This window comes from Pantherophis guttatus, chromosome 3 (genome assembly GCF_059756535.1).
Source record: "Pantherophis guttatus breed Tessera chromosome 3, ASM5975653v1, whole genome shotgun sequence".
NCBI classification, from domain to species: domain Eukaryota; kingdom Metazoa; phylum Chordata; class Lepidosauria; order Squamata; family Colubridae; genus Pantherophis; species Pantherophis guttatus.
The window spans coordinates 36,150,197-36,166,993 of NC_142065.1; the positions used below are offsets into that span (position 1 = coordinate 36,150,197).

The 16,797-nt window shown below is 39.5% G+C and overlaps 2 protein-coding genes across 4 annotated transcripts in view; one reads left to right on the forward strand and one right to left on the reverse strand.

Annotated features, from left to right (window-relative positions):
- Window positions 1-188: 188 nt before the first annotated feature.
- EIF6 (eukaryotic translation initiation factor 6) lies at window positions 189-10,755 on the forward strand. 2 transcript variants are annotated; one of them, XM_034414139.3, is made up of 6 exons: window positions 270-523; window positions 1,465-1,550; window positions 4,254-4,429; window positions 6,669-6,845; window positions 7,709-7,890; window positions 8,753-10,755. In XM_034414139.3, exons 1-6 carry the CDS (start codon window positions 417-419, stop codon window positions 8,760-8,762), a joined length of 738 nt encoding a protein of 245 aa, XP_034270030.1. In that variant the 5' UTR covers window positions 270-416; the 3' UTR covers window positions 8,763-10,755. The 2 variants fall into 2 exon arrangements, with proteins under 2 accessions (XP_087745401.1, XP_034270030.1); XM_087889275.1 differs by lacking the exon at window positions 1,465-1,550 and having other exon boundaries at window positions 189-523.
- Window positions 10,756-14,547: 3,792 nt separating this feature from the next.
- MMP24 (matrix metallopeptidase 24) overlaps window positions 14,548-16,797 on the reverse strand; it is a 43,333-nt gene continuing 41,083 nt past the window's right edge. For both annotated transcript variants that reach the window (XM_034414140.3, XM_034414141.3), the window contains exon 9: window positions 14,548-15,800. In XM_034414140.3, the coding sequence (XP_034270031.1) occupies window positions 15,463-15,800 (338 nt within the window). In that variant the 3' untranslated portion in view covers window positions 14,548-15,462. The remainder of the gene's footprint in view (window positions 15,801-16,797) is intronic.

Sequence of the window (16,797 nt, forward strand, 5' to 3'; positions counted from 1 at the left end):
TCCTCATTTTGGCCGTCTGCGCCCGAAGTCTCTGAGAGGAGCCAAAAGGCGGACCGTCTCTCCCTCTACAGGTGGAGTAAAAAGGCTCCGTCTCTTTGCTCTCATCCAGCGGCGCCCGCAGTTTCGCAATCCAAATCCGCCGCCCTCCCTCATAAACCCCCCCCTTCTCCCTCCCGCATCTTTTCGCAGTTTGGTGGGCGGAAGTTTCCGGGAGGAGGGAGGAAAAAAAACGAGAGCCAAGGCCCGGTTGCAATCGTCCAATCAGCATCAATCCAGGAGAGATGACATCACAAACGGAATAACGTCACTGTCCGTTTCCGGGCTGCGGTGGAAGAGGCCCGTCCTCGTGTGTCGGAGCGTCGACTCGTTTTCTGCCTTTTCCTCCTGTTTTTTTTTTTGCCGGTCCTTTGACGGTTATGGCGGTCCGGGCGAGCTTCGAGAACAACAATGAGATCGGCTGCTTCGCGAAGCTCACCAACGCCTACTGCCTGGTGGCCATTGGAGGCTCCGAGGGCTTCTACAGGTCATTATAGAGAATCTCGACCTCTTTTCTCTTCTTCCCCTCCGGGTCTTAGCCGGGATTTGCTTTGATTATCCGATAATAATCAATAAATTCAAACAAGAATAAGTGGGAAAGGCTGCAGGGTTCTTCCTTTGTACCGAAAGAGCACGACTGGGCCTCCCCCTCCCCAATTCTGTGATTATTACTTTCAGCGTCTTTTGAGACAGGTTGGGTTGGGCAAAACCAAGCAGACAAAAATGGCCCAGTGACACCCGTGGGTGAGAGGAGATTCCGATGTGGGACTTTCCAACCTCCCTCCAGTATTGAGGGCTATATCAGGGATCAGCACAGGTGATCAGCTCTTTTATTTGAGCTATACAGGTAGTCCTCAACTTACGGCCACAATCGAACCCAAAATTTCCGTGATTAAATGGGAAATTTGTTAAGTGGGTTTTGGCCTACTTTACAACTTTTCTTGCCACCTTTGTTAAGTGAATCACTGCCGTTGTTATATGAGTAACATGGTTGTTAAGCGAATCTGGTTTCCTCACATTGACTTTGCTTGTCAGAAGATCACTAAAGGTCACATGACTCCAGGACACTGCAACTGTCATAAGTGTGAGTCAGTTGTCAAGTTGTCAAGCATTTGAATTTAAATTGAGTCCTTCGGGAGTAGGGCGGTATAGAAATCTAATAAATAATAATAATAATAATAATAATAAATCACATGACCAATGGTCATAAGTATGAAAAATCGTTATGTCACTTTTTCCAGTACCGTTGTAACTTTGAACCATCACTAAATGAATTGTTGTAAGTCGAGGACTACCTGTACTGAATAGGTTAGGTCACAAGATGCCAGTGAGACTACTACTCTGCATATTGTTCCTTTATTAAACTTTTTGAAAATGTAGCCTTTGAAGCTTCCTTGCATGTTTAAATCTTATTCTATTGTATTTTAGTGTGTTCGAAGGAGAGCTTTCTGACACTATTCCTGTAATTCATGCTTCTATTGCTGGATGTCGAATCATTGGCAGAATGTGTGTGGGTGAGGTGCTTTTTTCATATAAATTATTTTGAGTTTCCCTTAAAATGCAGAATTCTCATCCCTTAATATATTGTGACAAGCAGTTTGACTATGTAGTTTGTAATATTTCAGAAAAGGAACACAAGCTGCTATTGCACCCTTCATTTATAAAGCCTAAATCAGGGGTGAAATGCAAAATTTGTTTCTACCGGTTCTGTGGGCGTGGCTTGGGGGGGTTAATGTGATGGTGGGCGTGGCCAACTTTTTTTTTTTTTAACTTTTCAAAGCATTTTTTTACCATCTCTTCGGCCAAGAGGTTGCAGGAAAAAATGCTTTGAAAAGCCTCTGACTATCCCAGCTGAGCCGCGCGATCATCAGAGGCTTTTTTTTTTTTTACTTTTAAAAGCATTTTTTTGTCGGAAGAGGTTGTAGAAAAAATGCTTTTAAAAGTAAAAAAAAAAAGCCTCTGATGATCTTGCGGCTCAGCTGGGGGGGCTGAGGGGGGGGGGGCGCAGGGATTTTTGCTACCGGTTCTCCGAACCACCCGCTGCCATCGCTACTGGATCAGGCGATCCGGTCCGAACTGGGAGCATTTCAACCCTGGCCTAAACGTACTGTTTATTTATTTATTTAATTTATTTATTAATCCAATTTCTATACCGCCCTACTCCCGAAGGACTCAGGGCGGTGAACAGCCAAGATAAAATACAGATAATACAAATATTTAAAAAATCCCTTAAAGTTATTAAATATTTTGGCCGAAACATAGATTAAAACACCCAATTTATAAAATCACACGAATTAAAAATTTAAAAGAGGAGAGTTAGGCCAGGCCAGCCTGCTGAAATAAAAAAGTTTTGAGAGCACGACGAAACGTGCGCAGGTCCGGGATCCTCCGTATCTCTGGGGGGAGCTCGTTCCAGATGGTAGGTGCCCCCACAGAGAAGGCTCTCCCCCTGGGGGCCGCCAGTCGACACTGTTTGGCCGACGGCACCCTGAGAAGCCCCTCTCTATGGGAGCATACTGGTCGGTGAGAGGCTATTGGTAGCAGAAGGCGGTCTCGTAAATACCCCGGTCCGATGCCATGGAGCGCTCTAAAGGTGGTAACCAAAACCTTGAAGCGCACACGGAAGACCACCGGGAGCCAGTGCAGCTCGCGCAGGAGGGGGGTCACATGGGAGTGCCACGTCGCTCCCATAACCACCCGCACGGCCGCATTCTGGACAAGCTGGAGCCTCCGGGTGCTCCTCAAGGGGAGCCCCATGTAGAAAACATTGCAGTAATCCAGGCGGGAAGTAACAAGAGCATGAGTGACCGTATTTAACGAGTCCCGATCCAGAAAGGGACGCAACTGGCGAATCAGGCGGACCTGATAAAAAGTCCCCCTGGCCACGGCCGTCATGTGCTCTTCCAAAGACAGCCGTGAGTCCAGGAGGACACCCAAGTTGCGAACCCTCTCCATGGGGGCCAATGACTCGCCCCGAATAGTCAGTGATGGCACCAACTGACTATATTGGGATGTCTGAAACCACAGCCACTCGGTCTTGGATGAGTTGAGCCTGAGTCTGTTTCTCCCCATCCAGATCTGCACATCCGGGGTGGACCACAGAACTCAACTACTGTTGAGTTCAGCACATGTTTATCCCAATAGCTTGAATGAGATCATTAGAAAAAGTTTAAAGGTTAAATGTTTTTGCTTACCATTAGAAATTATACAAGCTCTGGAATTGAAATATTAACATTAATATGGGATTGTATTCAACAATCTTTTTCTGTTAAGGGGGGGGGTGTCTATTCATATATCTACGGGTTCTCATTGCATCAATTACTACAGTTTCTGGGAAGATGGAAAAACTTATTATCTAAGTGCCTACAGAGACTAAATAGGGAGGATGGGATGGATGTTCTCATCACTGCCTTATTTATTTTCAAAATCTTATATTAATCTATTGTAAGAGGTACTAATAGAAATGTGTTTTATAATATAAAACTGATTAATCATCTTTATTTAAATTTATTACGGTTGCCCACTCCCATTTACTATCTGTTGTTGAGCTATAATACTTGTCAGCTTTGGAAGCCATATTAGGCCAGAAGCTTCCAAGCTGCCACCTTTTCATGTGTGGGAAAGTAGAAGGGGGGATTTAATTGAGGGTTTGCATTTAGACAAAATAGCATTCTTCCCGTCGGTCAAGGTCAGGACAAGCCTGCATCTGGAGAAGGAGGGTTGGAATGCTGTCTCGAGATGGGACACATGGTGATTGGAGCACTTGATCGACTGATGAGTGAGGGGATGGTTTGGGGAGTTTTGATTTACTGAGAGAAAACCTGGAACTCTCAGATTTGGGTTTTCCCAAGATGTGCCAGTATACCTACTCTAATAAATGGAACTTTGAGAAAATGCTTGTCTCAAGAGTTTTTAATTGGAGCAGAGGTTTTTCTGGAATGCTGACAGTACTTTTATTAAATTCAATTTTATGCCTAACAGTGATAGTGGAATTGAGAGAGGTGATAGGTAAGCAGAATATTGTTCTTTTTTAAAAAATATATGCTTGCATTTGTGCTGCAGATGTATTTTGTTAGAAGACCAACTCTAGCAGTACTTTATTAAAGGTCAGATGCTGTTAAAGAACATTGATTAGATTCATCATGTCCTGAGATATTATTTTATGACATAAAATGTTGGAGACAGGAATTGAAGGCTTTTTTCCCCCTATATTTTAGGTAACCGGCATGGTTTACTAGTCCCAAACAATACAACTGACCAGGAACTTCAGCATATGCGAAACTGCCTTCCTGACTCAGTGCGAATCCAGAGGGTGGAAGAACGTCTTTCTGCATTGGGCAATGTCACTGCATGCAATGACTACGTAGCACTTGCCCACCCAGACATTGACAGAGTAAGTATAAAAATAAATCCTAGTACTAAACATTATAGTTGCAGTAACTAAACTTGAACAACAGTTTAATATTTTTTGTTGAGCATTTGCTATATGTCTTTGCTTGACATATTCAGCGACCATTCAAAGTTATGATGGCGCTGAATGAACGATAATTAAGACTGGTCCTCAAGGTTTCAGCATTGCAACACCCCCATGGTCATTTGAAATTTGGGCAGTTGATGACTGTCCCACATTTACAATCTTCGCAGTGTCCCAAGGTCACATCCTTCTGCCCTGTGCAAAACTGCCTTTGCTTCAACTTTCTTCGCTTGCCTTTCTCCCACTATCTCTGTTGTTTGACTGTCCTGCACTATGCCACCTTTCTGTTGCCTCCCATTCCAACTGACCTTTGCTGTGTTCCTTCTGCTGATGGTTTGGATCCAGGTGCTGGGCCCAGATCATGTGCAGCAAGCACAGCAGGGTGGCAGAACTTCATCTGCAGATGGGAACTTGCCTGGCCCAGTCAGGAGGAAGCAGCAGGACAGAACCAGTAGGGTTCTGCAGAAGAGCTACATTTGCCATAGCACAAGGAGCAATAGCCTGCAGATTGTGCAGAGTGCAGTGGGATGGAATGGCGAGATGCAGCATGTTCTGTTGCTAGGCAAGGCAGCAGAGGCTACGGTTCCCTGGTGAAGGTAGTGGCTGTGTGTGGGTGCCATTTGGGATGGCGACAGAACTGGACAAAGTAGAGGGACAGGGGCTTTCCAGAGGTGCAGTGCGTGCTCTGCAGCTCACATTGGAAGTGCTTCTGAAGACCTTATTGTTCAATAGGCTCTCTGGGTGGATGCTGGAGCCACTCCTACAGGAGGAAGGGTACATCCAGCTGAGGCAACTACTGGCACTTTGCAAGGCCTTGCAGGAGGCAAGTTTGGACTTGTAGGTAAGCTCTATCAACGCTGGACCCAACTCCACCCTTTGCTGAAGTCTGCAATTATTCTGCTCACTCAGCCTCACTTTTAAAGTGAATGAAGAGGACTAATGTAGTTGAAGTGTCCCACTAGCAGGTGTGAAGGCAAATCCTGCGCATACGCAGTCTCCAAGAAGCTCGTAATTATTACCTAACCAGGTAAATAACGTTGCTATAAGTTTTATGATACCAGAAAAAAACTTGTAAGAACATGAATAAAAGAATTGGGAAATAAAAAGTGGGAAATGGAAATCTTCTGTCTCTTACCTTTACTGACATGCCCTGTTGGATATTTTCTCAGTCTCTGTATGTGATCATATTTCATGATTATTTGATCTTTGAATTATTAGGTATCAGACATCAGGAGTATGCAATCAGTACAAAATAGCTGAATGTAAACACATCTGCATATGTAAATACATATGGATGAATCGTTTTATGGAAGGTGGCTTCTTTTTTTAAGAAATCCTTTTTGGAGAAGTGATTATATTCTTTAGATTAGTGACCTTGCTCTTAATTCTCTTGAATACTTGAGCTGGAAGGATGTGGCCGGAAGGTTGTATCCATTGTTAGGTTACTGCAGGGGTGTCAAACTGGCAGACCATGGGCCGGATGCATCATGTGCAGGTCACTCCCAACCCGGCTCCGCAAAGGCAAAAAGCAGCATGATACATCAGTTTGACACTCATGGGTTATTGGAAAAAGTACAGCTGGAAAAAATTGCACAAGTAGACCAACAAGTACAAGCATGACTGATCCTAATAATGGAATAGTTTTCATAAGCAGTATCAAAAGTATTTAGTATTTGAGCCAGGGTGAAAATGGATTGTACAATTAATTCAAGTGTGATGATTTTGGGCACAAGTCCTAGAAATAGGACTTATATAATAAATAATAGAATAAAAAATGAAAGTTTGGGAGTTACTTAAATTTCATTTAAGGACTTCCTAGATGTGCCTTTAATGTCAGATGCCCAATATTTATATTTTGACATCCTGTCTTCAGATTGTTATAGCACTTGGCTGGTGCAAAGAACTGAAGAAATGTCAGACTTCGGAATGAATGCAACTTGAAGGATATCGAGCTTCAATACAGTTGTCAGTTGCTGGAACTTTAAAATACTTCATGTTTTAGCAATCTAAAGATAGAAAATCTGTTTGAAATAGGTTTACAAGATTTAGTTGACAGCTAATCAGTGCTGTCACTAAATAGGCATTTCAATTAGTTTTTATGATCACTTAAAATCAGACAAATGTGTTCTAACAACCCTATTTTAATTTTATTCCACAGGAGACAGAAGAGATTTTAGCTGATGTATTAAAAGTCGAAGTATTCAGACAGACAATAGCAGACCAAGTACTTGTGGGAAGTTACTGCACATTCAGCAACCAGGGAGGATTGGTACATCCTAAGACATCTATAGAAGATCAGGATGAGCTTTCCTCATTGTTGCAAGTTCCTCTTGTGGTAAATGTTCTTTCTTTTCAAATTTTGGAATGTTCAGTTACTTTAAACTATATTTTGAGCCAAATTATAGAATTTTAATATCTTATGACTTGGGAATATACTCATCCACAGTTTCATCCATCTATATGCCACTGTAACTGAGCTGTAACTTAGAGCTGAAGAAACTTCTTGGATGAGAAATGAAAAGTCTTCAAAGAAAAACCAGAAAGTCCAGTTGCCTCTTGAAAAAGTACCTTTGGGACAATCATGACCTGGATGACAGAATCTCCATAGACACTGTAACTCAATGCAGGAGATCTCTTTCTATGGTGTTTCTAATTGTTTCAATATTTTTCCTTCAACTTCTTTTTGGTTTAAATAGTGTTATGTGATCCTCTCAGTATAAAGAAATAGACAGCAAAACAATTATTTCCCAATATGCATAACGTATTGAAGCGTAATCCTAAATGAACCATAAAATTAGGAGCAGTGAAAATTTAGATGAACAATGCCAGTGTGGAGACATTGAGAAATACTTCTGGTATAGTTGTGTTACTTGTATTTAATAGCATATGAGATCATCCAGTGGGAATGATGGTAATTGTGGTTCACACATTTTGCTGAGCTATGATTTCTAACCATGATCTATTGAATAAGCCAGAGTGGTTGTGTTCATAACACTAAGCTAGAATGCATGGTTTAGAAAATGGAGAAAACTGCCAATGTTGAACATCAGGAATATCATGCATGCCTACAAAAGGCCTGGCCCTCTGATCTACTAAATAGTTACAAATAAGGTTTATATTCATGCAGTCTTAAGCAAGAAGAGCTGATAATACCCATGAGAAAGAAGTTCTTAAGACACTAGCTATCTTTCTTATCAGGCTGGAACTGTTAATCGTGGCAGTGAGGTGATTGCAGCTGGAATGGTTGTGAATGACTGGTGTGCCTTCTGTGGTCTGGACACAACCAGCACAGAATTATCTGTTATTGAGAGTGTCTTCAAACTTAATGAAGCACAGCCAAGTACCATTGCTACCACCATGAGAGATTCTTTGATTGACAGGTAAGTCAGACATTAATCTACTTTCAAAAATTATTAGCAATTGATAGTAGCCAGAACATAACTATACTAGCAATGGCTTTCTTCAGTCTTATGTTTCTAATATTCTGGAAATCCCAAGGGATTCAGCACTCTGAGAAGATGTATAAGACTACTTTCTCATTAATAATATGTAAATGGGTTTCCCCCTCTTCCACCTGCTTGTATCTGCTCCCAAGAAGAGCACATAGTGTTTAATCGCTGGTAAAGGCGAAAAACCAATTGGGAAATTGCATTAATATGATATGTCAGGTCAACTGGATAGAAATAGTTCAGCATTATTATTATTATTATTATTACTATTATTATTACAAGTAGTCCTAACTTAATAATCAAAATTGGGATCAACAGTTCTATTGCTAAATGATGTGATTGTTAAGTGAGACATTGCACGATTGCAACTTGTGATTTTTACTGCCAGCTTCTCCATTGACTCAAAAGCTGGCTGTGAAGTGCGCAAATGGCAAATACTAGATTGTGGAAAGCTATGACAGTTAAATAACTCTCTGGTTGAAAAGTACTGGAATCTTAATTATTTAACCACAGAGTTCAACTTTTCCAGTGCTGTCATAACTTCGAACGGTTGCTAAATAGGGCAGCCATCAAGTGAGGACCACAAGTACTGCACTGATAACTACTATTTCTGTGTGCAGAATGGCTCTCTCCTAATTTTGAGACTTGATATTTTTATATGCATCTCACTTAGTTTTAGTTTGGGATACGGGTTTTCAATTGGATTTTTTCTGATTTTATAGATCAAGCATGAAACTAAAACTGGAACCCTTCAAGTATATTTTTTGCTAATAATTTCTTTTCCCTTTTATAGCTTGACATGATGTGCTCCAGGAACACTGCAGGTGTGAAATGCCAAATTGTGATCTTGACTGCTCACTAAAGCAAATTCTTCCAGTCCAAGAAGAAGTTCTCTACCACAGTCATAGTTTCAAAATTATGTTATTCTAAATTCCCTTCCCTCTGGCAAGCCAGACTTGAACAAGAAAAAAAAAACAATATGTCCCTTTGTTTTGTTAATGCGTTCTTTTGCTTTCATTAATTCATGAGGTAATTTTGGAACTTAATACATACATGCAATCACAATAAGGAAACGAATTATTTTTTTCCAGTATTCACTAGAATACTTCCTGAAGAATGCTGGTTTTTTTCTGTTCAGAAGTGGCTGGCATTTGTGTGGTTTCAGTCTGGAAGTTTTCAAGATAACTTTCACTTAAGCCAGCAAGACCAGATCAATGTAGCATGTTACTATCATGCATCATTCTGTATCCAGAACATAATATTTTAAGGGGCTGAAAGAATCTATGGAATATTTCAGCAAAGCCAAACATTCAGTAAGTAAGATTTCTAGGAAGTTACGTAAATAGAATCCGGCTTGTCCATATGTGAAGTCACTGAAAAGCCAAAGAGAACTCTCATATGTTCTTTAATGAAAGTCTTTATCAGGAAAAATATATTTAAATTGAAACGGTTTTTTCTGATGCCTTCATGCTTATCTTTTAATATCAAAATATATTGCTCCAATCTTAAAGCCAAGGATACAATCTTTGTTGTTGCTAAAAAAAGAACTTGCAGTTATATAATTTGGAATTGGAGAACTTTTATGATAGCAACACAGTCAGGTTAAAGCTTTAATAAACCTTAATCCTTGAAATAATTGGTATGGACACTGAGGTGGACTTGAAACAACAAGAGCTGTATCAAATTGAAGTCATGTTAGACTGCAGTTTTTGCTTTATCAATCCTCTACCAAATTAATGTACCGTAGTTGGCTATCTTGAACATACACTAAAATGATAAAAACTCTCATTGCTGTATATGTATTCCTTAGCAGAATTGCCTTGTATCTTCCATTTGAAGTGATGATACTTGTGCTGTAAGTGATCAGACTGACTCTGAGTCACCTGTTCTCTGTGTAGCTTATGCATGACACACATAGATAAAAGAATGGGGTAAGCTGGGGGGTAAATGAAAAATATTACATACTTAGCCTTCAACTGCTGCCTATTGCATAGCCTCTTTCAACAAAATTGACCTTTGCTCTCTTGACTGGTGTGTGGACTCCTGCAGTTTTCATACTTTGACACTGCTGAGAGAAGCTAGGAAAGACTTAACTCACAGCCAATATAATTGAATATAGACTTTTAGTAATTTAAGATTATAGGATGACAACAGAGATAAATTACACTTTTGTAATAAAAAATTCCTTTGTAGGTATCGCAATTCTTTAACTAAAATATCAAGGAAAGCAATTAGTTGCTAACTATATATTGCACCCAAGGAAGGCTCTGACCATGATTAAAGGCTGCAACATAAACCACAGTATCTAACTACTGAATCTATTGAGTCCAGTGGCCAATTCCCAATTTATGTACTGTTCTGGAAAACCTTGCATAACTCTACAGGTTGCGTGTTCATCTGGATGCTATACTATTTTGTGTTCTGTGCAAAGTTCACATTTGTATGCATTTAGAAAATGTTCAGTAAAGCTGAGTGTATGTAAATCAGGTTGTACATAATCTGGGAAATGTTTGTATTTTTAAATGGGAATTTACAGGGCCAGACATTGTTTCCATCATTTGGCTCTACTTGCGGAGTATAAGTAGAAAAGCAGTAAACTGAAATTCACATCTTTGCTATGGTAGTAAAGAAAAATAAACAGCAAACTTGCATCTTAGAAACTGACAGATTTCCTGGACCATTAATAATCAGCCTTCTAATAGATTTTAAAGAATTTTAATGAGGTGGTACAGATATTTGATATAGAATGAATTTGACAAAATTGTAGCCCTTTGGAAAATAAATTCTTTCAATAAATATATTGGTCTTTGATTTCATGAGAATTTCATTTGTATCCTAGTAGAAGTGTACAGCTTTTGTTAATAGCCGAATCTGGTGTGTGGCATATTCTTAACAGTGGGTGAGGTCAGGCTTCCAATGTTTGTGGTTTCCCCCTCCCCCCCTAATTTTTGTAAGAGCATCTTAACCTCTGCAAGACTTAGAGCACCCACTTTACTCCCTCTGTCCCTCTGCATAAAAATAAGACAAGCTATGTACTTGTTTTATCCACTTTGGAGGCTTGTGAAATGGATAATAGCAACACTTTTACCAATCCTATATTTAAGTTTTTATACTATACTATTTATAGTATAACTACAGCTATACCAAATAGGAATGAATCAGTTATTTTACAAAGCTTTAATCTGGGCCCAAAACTAAGGGGAGGAAAAATATTTCAAGAACATTGATAGAATATCATTGAAGAAAGGTTTAGCTGCTAGTTTGGGATATATGTGCAAGCAGGCCTTTTCATAGCAGCGCTGAAAACAGAAAACGTCTATTAAGTCCTATCTGATTGAAAGGAGAGAAATACTAAGGCTGAAATAATTTAATCCACGTTCGTACTATAAACCAAGCATGAGCATAGTACATAAAGTATTTTATTTGATGTAAGGCTTGAGATGAACTCCATTTCTATAAATTGCAGCAGCAATTCTCAATACACCTGTATTCTGAAGGTGGGAGATATGACCCCTCAACACTATCCTAGCCAATTATACTAAACCCAATATCAAAGAGAGGATGTACAAACTTGATCCCCAAGCAATATCAAATCAGCATACATTTCTATTAACCAACACTGTAGTTTAATAACTTGGCATTAAACCCGATTGGATTTTTTTCAAAAAAAAAGCTGAAAAAGAAAACAAATACGGTTCTAGTGACCTTACTAGTTTTGAATATGGTGGACTTTGAAATCTTTGGCTTCTCAGTGATCAAATTCAATCATACCCACTTTATAAATTGTCTAAAGAAAAACGGTTAAGCTGGTTCTTAAATTTTCTATGAAAAAGTTGCTATGGTCATTTTCTAAGTCTCAACTGGATTAATTTCAAAGTATGAGCTATATTTAGATCAATTCATACAGGTCTAGAAATATACTGAAAGATTGCTTAATAGCATTCGGGTACAGTAAAATCTTATAAACAAATGAGCCTAAAACCAAGATTAACATTTGCAACATAAGTGGGTATTACTCTGCCCAAATCTTTAAAATGTCTTTGAAATGAAATGGCTGAAGACCTTGACCATTAGGACTGAAAATGCATGTGCTATTAACCCATGTTTCTTTCATATCGTGCTTGAAATGATGGTGTGCTCATACCAATTTGGTACATAATAATAGCACATTACTATCACGTACATTCTGTACTGCATTTCATGTTGAATGCACAAAAAAGGTATCCACAAGGCTACATCAACATGCTTCCCCTAAAAACCATTGCCTTTTAATCTGCATTGTTAAAGAAATGCTTTACAATCTTTCTTAAAGCTAAACTATTTGGTATGTTCTCAGTTATAACATATATATAAATTAGTATAATTTTTACTAATTCCAATGTTGGGGTTGAGACAGAATTAACAATTTCAAAAACAAACTATCCATTCTAGTTTTTTTTTTTTTCTGTAATACTTATGGGTCTTTAATCTTTACCATATCTTGTTTTCTTTAACTTTTCTCTTGAATAATTTTCAATCATTTTCTCCCAGCTGAGCCTTAATATTTCAGCCCAGCTGAAAAAAGACAGCTTGGAGTGGATTTATAGAATAGAATCAGTGAAAATTTGGAAAAGCTGTACCTTTTCATTCTTTATTTAGTTATTGCCTAGTAGAAAGATTGAAAGCAATATATTTGCATTCATTAAAAACTTGCCACTTTAATTTCAGTAGATCTCCGTAAAAATCACAAAATCTGGGAACAGCCTTCATTCTGCTAAGGGATTGTATATTCCTATTGTCTTGATAGAATTGGCATTGTGTAGCCACCATCTAGTTCAACTTTTCTGACAAGAGTAAGAAAGATTTTTGAGGAGAGGACCATACTACCTTCCATGTGTGAGAACTTGGTCACATAAATTGTTATGCCACTTGGGGAGATTCCCATAATCCCATAACATAGTCCATTCAGCATTCCTTTGGAAGAGGCAGGGTTTTTAGGATGAGAACATGACAAAAACATTACCTTTTGTCCATTACCTTTTCACGAATTGGATCTAACATACCGATGTTTAGGATTGCCTTCTTTAAGCACTATCCAAAACAAAATATTTTGTATTGAATATGAAACTGACTTATAAATTTTTTCTAATTTGCCTGAGTGTCTGCAATTTTAGAGGTTTAAGGATTTTGGCTGAGACAAATTCCAGAGAAGGCCTACTGGGAGACTGAATAGGGCAAGGCTGGTATGCCTGCTTCTCTTTCCCACTCTTCCATTTATGCGGTGGCCTATCCATTTATTTATCTGTCAAATTTGTATGCCACCCATTTCACCAAAGATGAGGGCAATTTACAGACATTGAATAAAATGCCATATAAAACAAAAATCGTAAATTTAATTCCATTGACTTCAGCACCTTCCTTTTCTTACTTCCTTCAAGCTGTGTTTGAATCTTTGGACATTGGCTGCAATGGGTCTAGGACAGTGATGGCTAACCTTTTTTTCCTTGGGTACCGAAAACGCGTCTTGCACATGCCCACACCTACAATGCAATGCCCCCCCCACACACACAGTGCATGCACGCGCAACACCCCCCCGCCCCTGCGGGTGCCCTGTTTTGGGCCTAGCAGACTCCCTAGCAGAGGCCGGAAACGGGCCGTTTCTGGACTTCCGGTAGGCCCATTTTTCGTCCCCCCTCCCAGGCTCCAGAGGCTTTCCTGGAGCCTGGGGAGGGTGAAAACGGCCTCCCCCAGCCCTCCAGAGGCTGGAAACGGCCCATTTCTGGACTTTGGGGAGGCCTGTTTTTTGCCCTCACAGAGCCTCCACGCGAGCCCTGTACTTACCTGGCATCCAAAACAGGCCATGTGGAGACTCTTGGGAGGGGAGGGGCGGCGTGGGCGAGGCCAGCCTAAAATCATCTGGCCAGCACACGCATGCGCGCTGGAGCTGACCTAGGTCAACAACTCGTGTGCCCACAGATAGGGTTCCGTGTGCCACCTGTGGCACATGTGCCATAGGTTTGCCATCACAGGTCTAGGACAACTAGCCATGGCCAACTTGCCACAGCCAACTCTCCATGAGAAAACACCATTGGCAACTCGCTGCAGGACAAGAGGTACACTAATATCGAAGAAATGGTAGAATAGAATCATTAAAGAAAGGATGCAAAAGGAGGGGCAAAATGAAATGTGAATGGCAAAAAATAAAATATTTTTTAATTATTTTAGATTGAATGGTTAAATTGTCCCACAGCGAGTTGTCCCGTGGCGAGTTGGCCATGGGAAGTTGTCAGCGGCAAGTTGGCCATGGCAAATTGTCCCATTCTGGGCTGCAACACCTAACGGGAACTAGGGAAGGCAGGCTGCAGGTGAAGCCAAGAATATTGACAGGCAGGGCTCTATCCAGTTCTAATCTTCTGAAGGGCTTTATCTCCCCCTTAGTCATGTTTTGCACTCCTAATTTTCCTTCTATTTAAATATACTAATGTCAATAAACAGTGACTTAATTACACTGTCAAATTTTAAAATTACAAGCTTTAAAATATCTTTCTTGATTTATGTCACCCTTTCCATCATTGCAAACCAAATTCCCATTGCAAACTTGCCCACAAATTTTACTATTCTAATGCATATGTGATTTATTTTCTCTTATATAAATGGGTGAAAATATCATGGAACATACATTTCATCTTATAATGGTAACAATTTATTGTTGCCAACTTAAAATAGTGGTAATATGACATTTAAATATTTATTACATGACACGTTATTAAAAACAAGATCATTAAGGTCTGCATTCACATCATTAGTGTTTGTAAATTCAATTTTTTAGTCTTGCAGACTAGTTGAATTCAGAAATTTCATTTCTGTTAGTTTTGGTGATCTGAAATGACAGAGCTGTTGGAAGTTGTGGTCTACACAAAATTACCTCTTAAGAGCTCTTGTGTTTGTTGCTGAAGAGTGGAAACATTACCATGAATGTACAAAACATCTGACCAGCAGGTATTGGAAAAAAAATGGTATTCAGGTAATTGCCTGGATCCTGTAATAAATTAAAATCTTTCAGAATGACTAAGCCTCAGAATGTCCTCTTCAGAAGGTACTGAAATGTTCCTTTTGTGACCCACAGAACTGTCTCTTTTTATGAGGCAAGTGTAGAAAAAAAGACTCAATAGGTGGTTGGCTACACTGGCAAATGCTGGGTTTAAAAGAGGGCACTGAAGAAGATTGCTCAAGTGAATTGAAAAAAGGTTGAAGCAAACTTCTCTTGAGGTCTCCCAACACTCACTGAGTGGGTTGGTCAAATATGTCATACTGAGACACACGGCACTGAGGCAGTCAGAAGGAAAGCGGCTCTACAGTGCAAGGCCACCTGGGTTTAGTTGATTTTTGTTTTTGTTTTCAGTCCCAGAATTCTCTGACTCACATCTCTTGAAGAAGTTGTTTGGCAGGCTATCCATCAAACCGCCTTCTAATGTCTGCAGCCCATCATCATCATCTCATGAACCAAATGAGCTACTGAACTTGTCATACCCATTCCTGGACAGGTCTTCTGTAGTATGTCACGCTTTGCTGGACCTCTTTATTTTTGAACTGGAAGATTGTGTATACCAAGACAAGGATACACAGAGATAAAATGCAGGGGATCACAACTGCAATTGCGTTAACGGTACTAGGCACATCGTTTATAGTTACCATAATATCAACATCATCATGAGACAGGCGTCGGTCTTTGCTTCGTTCAACTTCCTTCTGGTTGCAACCCATCCAGTCTTTGAGAATCGACCTAGGATACCCTGGCTCCACAGTCAGCCTCTGGTTATCAAACTTCCAGTATTCCTTACCCTTATAAAAGTAAGTATAAACTGAAAAAGAAAGCAGAGATTACTTCATTTATGCACCACTAGAATCACAGTTGGAATCAGTCATTGAGGCCATTATGTATAGGAAACCAAATTAAAGCTGCTCAGACAAATTGCTGTCCAGAATTGGGCACAGTTTTGAAGTGGAGCCTAATAAACAGAATAGAGTGAAATGATTACGATAGTTCTTATGATTTGGTAATTACATTTTTTGATGCAGCCTAAAATTGAATTGCTGTTTTTTCCAGCCACAATATATTTTTGGCTCATATTCAGTCTGCAATCAACAACAATTCCAAGATCTTTTTTGTGACTATTGTTAACAAGGCAGCTATCCATCATCGTACACATCTGCATTTATTTTTGCTTCATAAGTGAATAACTTTTCACTTGTCTTTTTAAGATTTATTTTTTACTTTCAGCCCATTTCTCAAATCTATCAGCATAATCTTAAATTTTACTTCTCTCCTGTAGACTATTAACTACTGTAGTCAATACTGTATCATTTGCAAATCTGTTGTATTTTTTCATCATCTTAACCAAAAAATAAAATACTGAAAAATAGAGGACCCCAAACTGATTGTGACACCCTACTCAACATAGTTGAATGAGAAATTATTCCCGAGAACTCTGAATACCTTGAACAGAGTTTGGAATACAATCACAGTTTTCAATTCCAATTAATTGTCCTGCAATGCAATCCACACTTAACTAGCTTGTTATATTAATCAAAATGTCATGGAGTATTTTATCAAATGCTTTGCTGCAAGTCAGGGTATAGAAAATCTGCATGCTAAGGAGTAGAGATAAAGTGGAGAATTATGCATATGGCAACACTAGCCATACTTCAGAAGATAAGAGTAAAAAGAAACAATTACTGTATTTTCCGGCGTATAAGACGTCTTTTTAACACATGAAAATCTTCTCAAAAGTCGGGTGTCGTCTAATATGCCAGGTGTCGTTCTCCTGTAACCAGGCAGACCAGCCCGAAAGGCTCTGA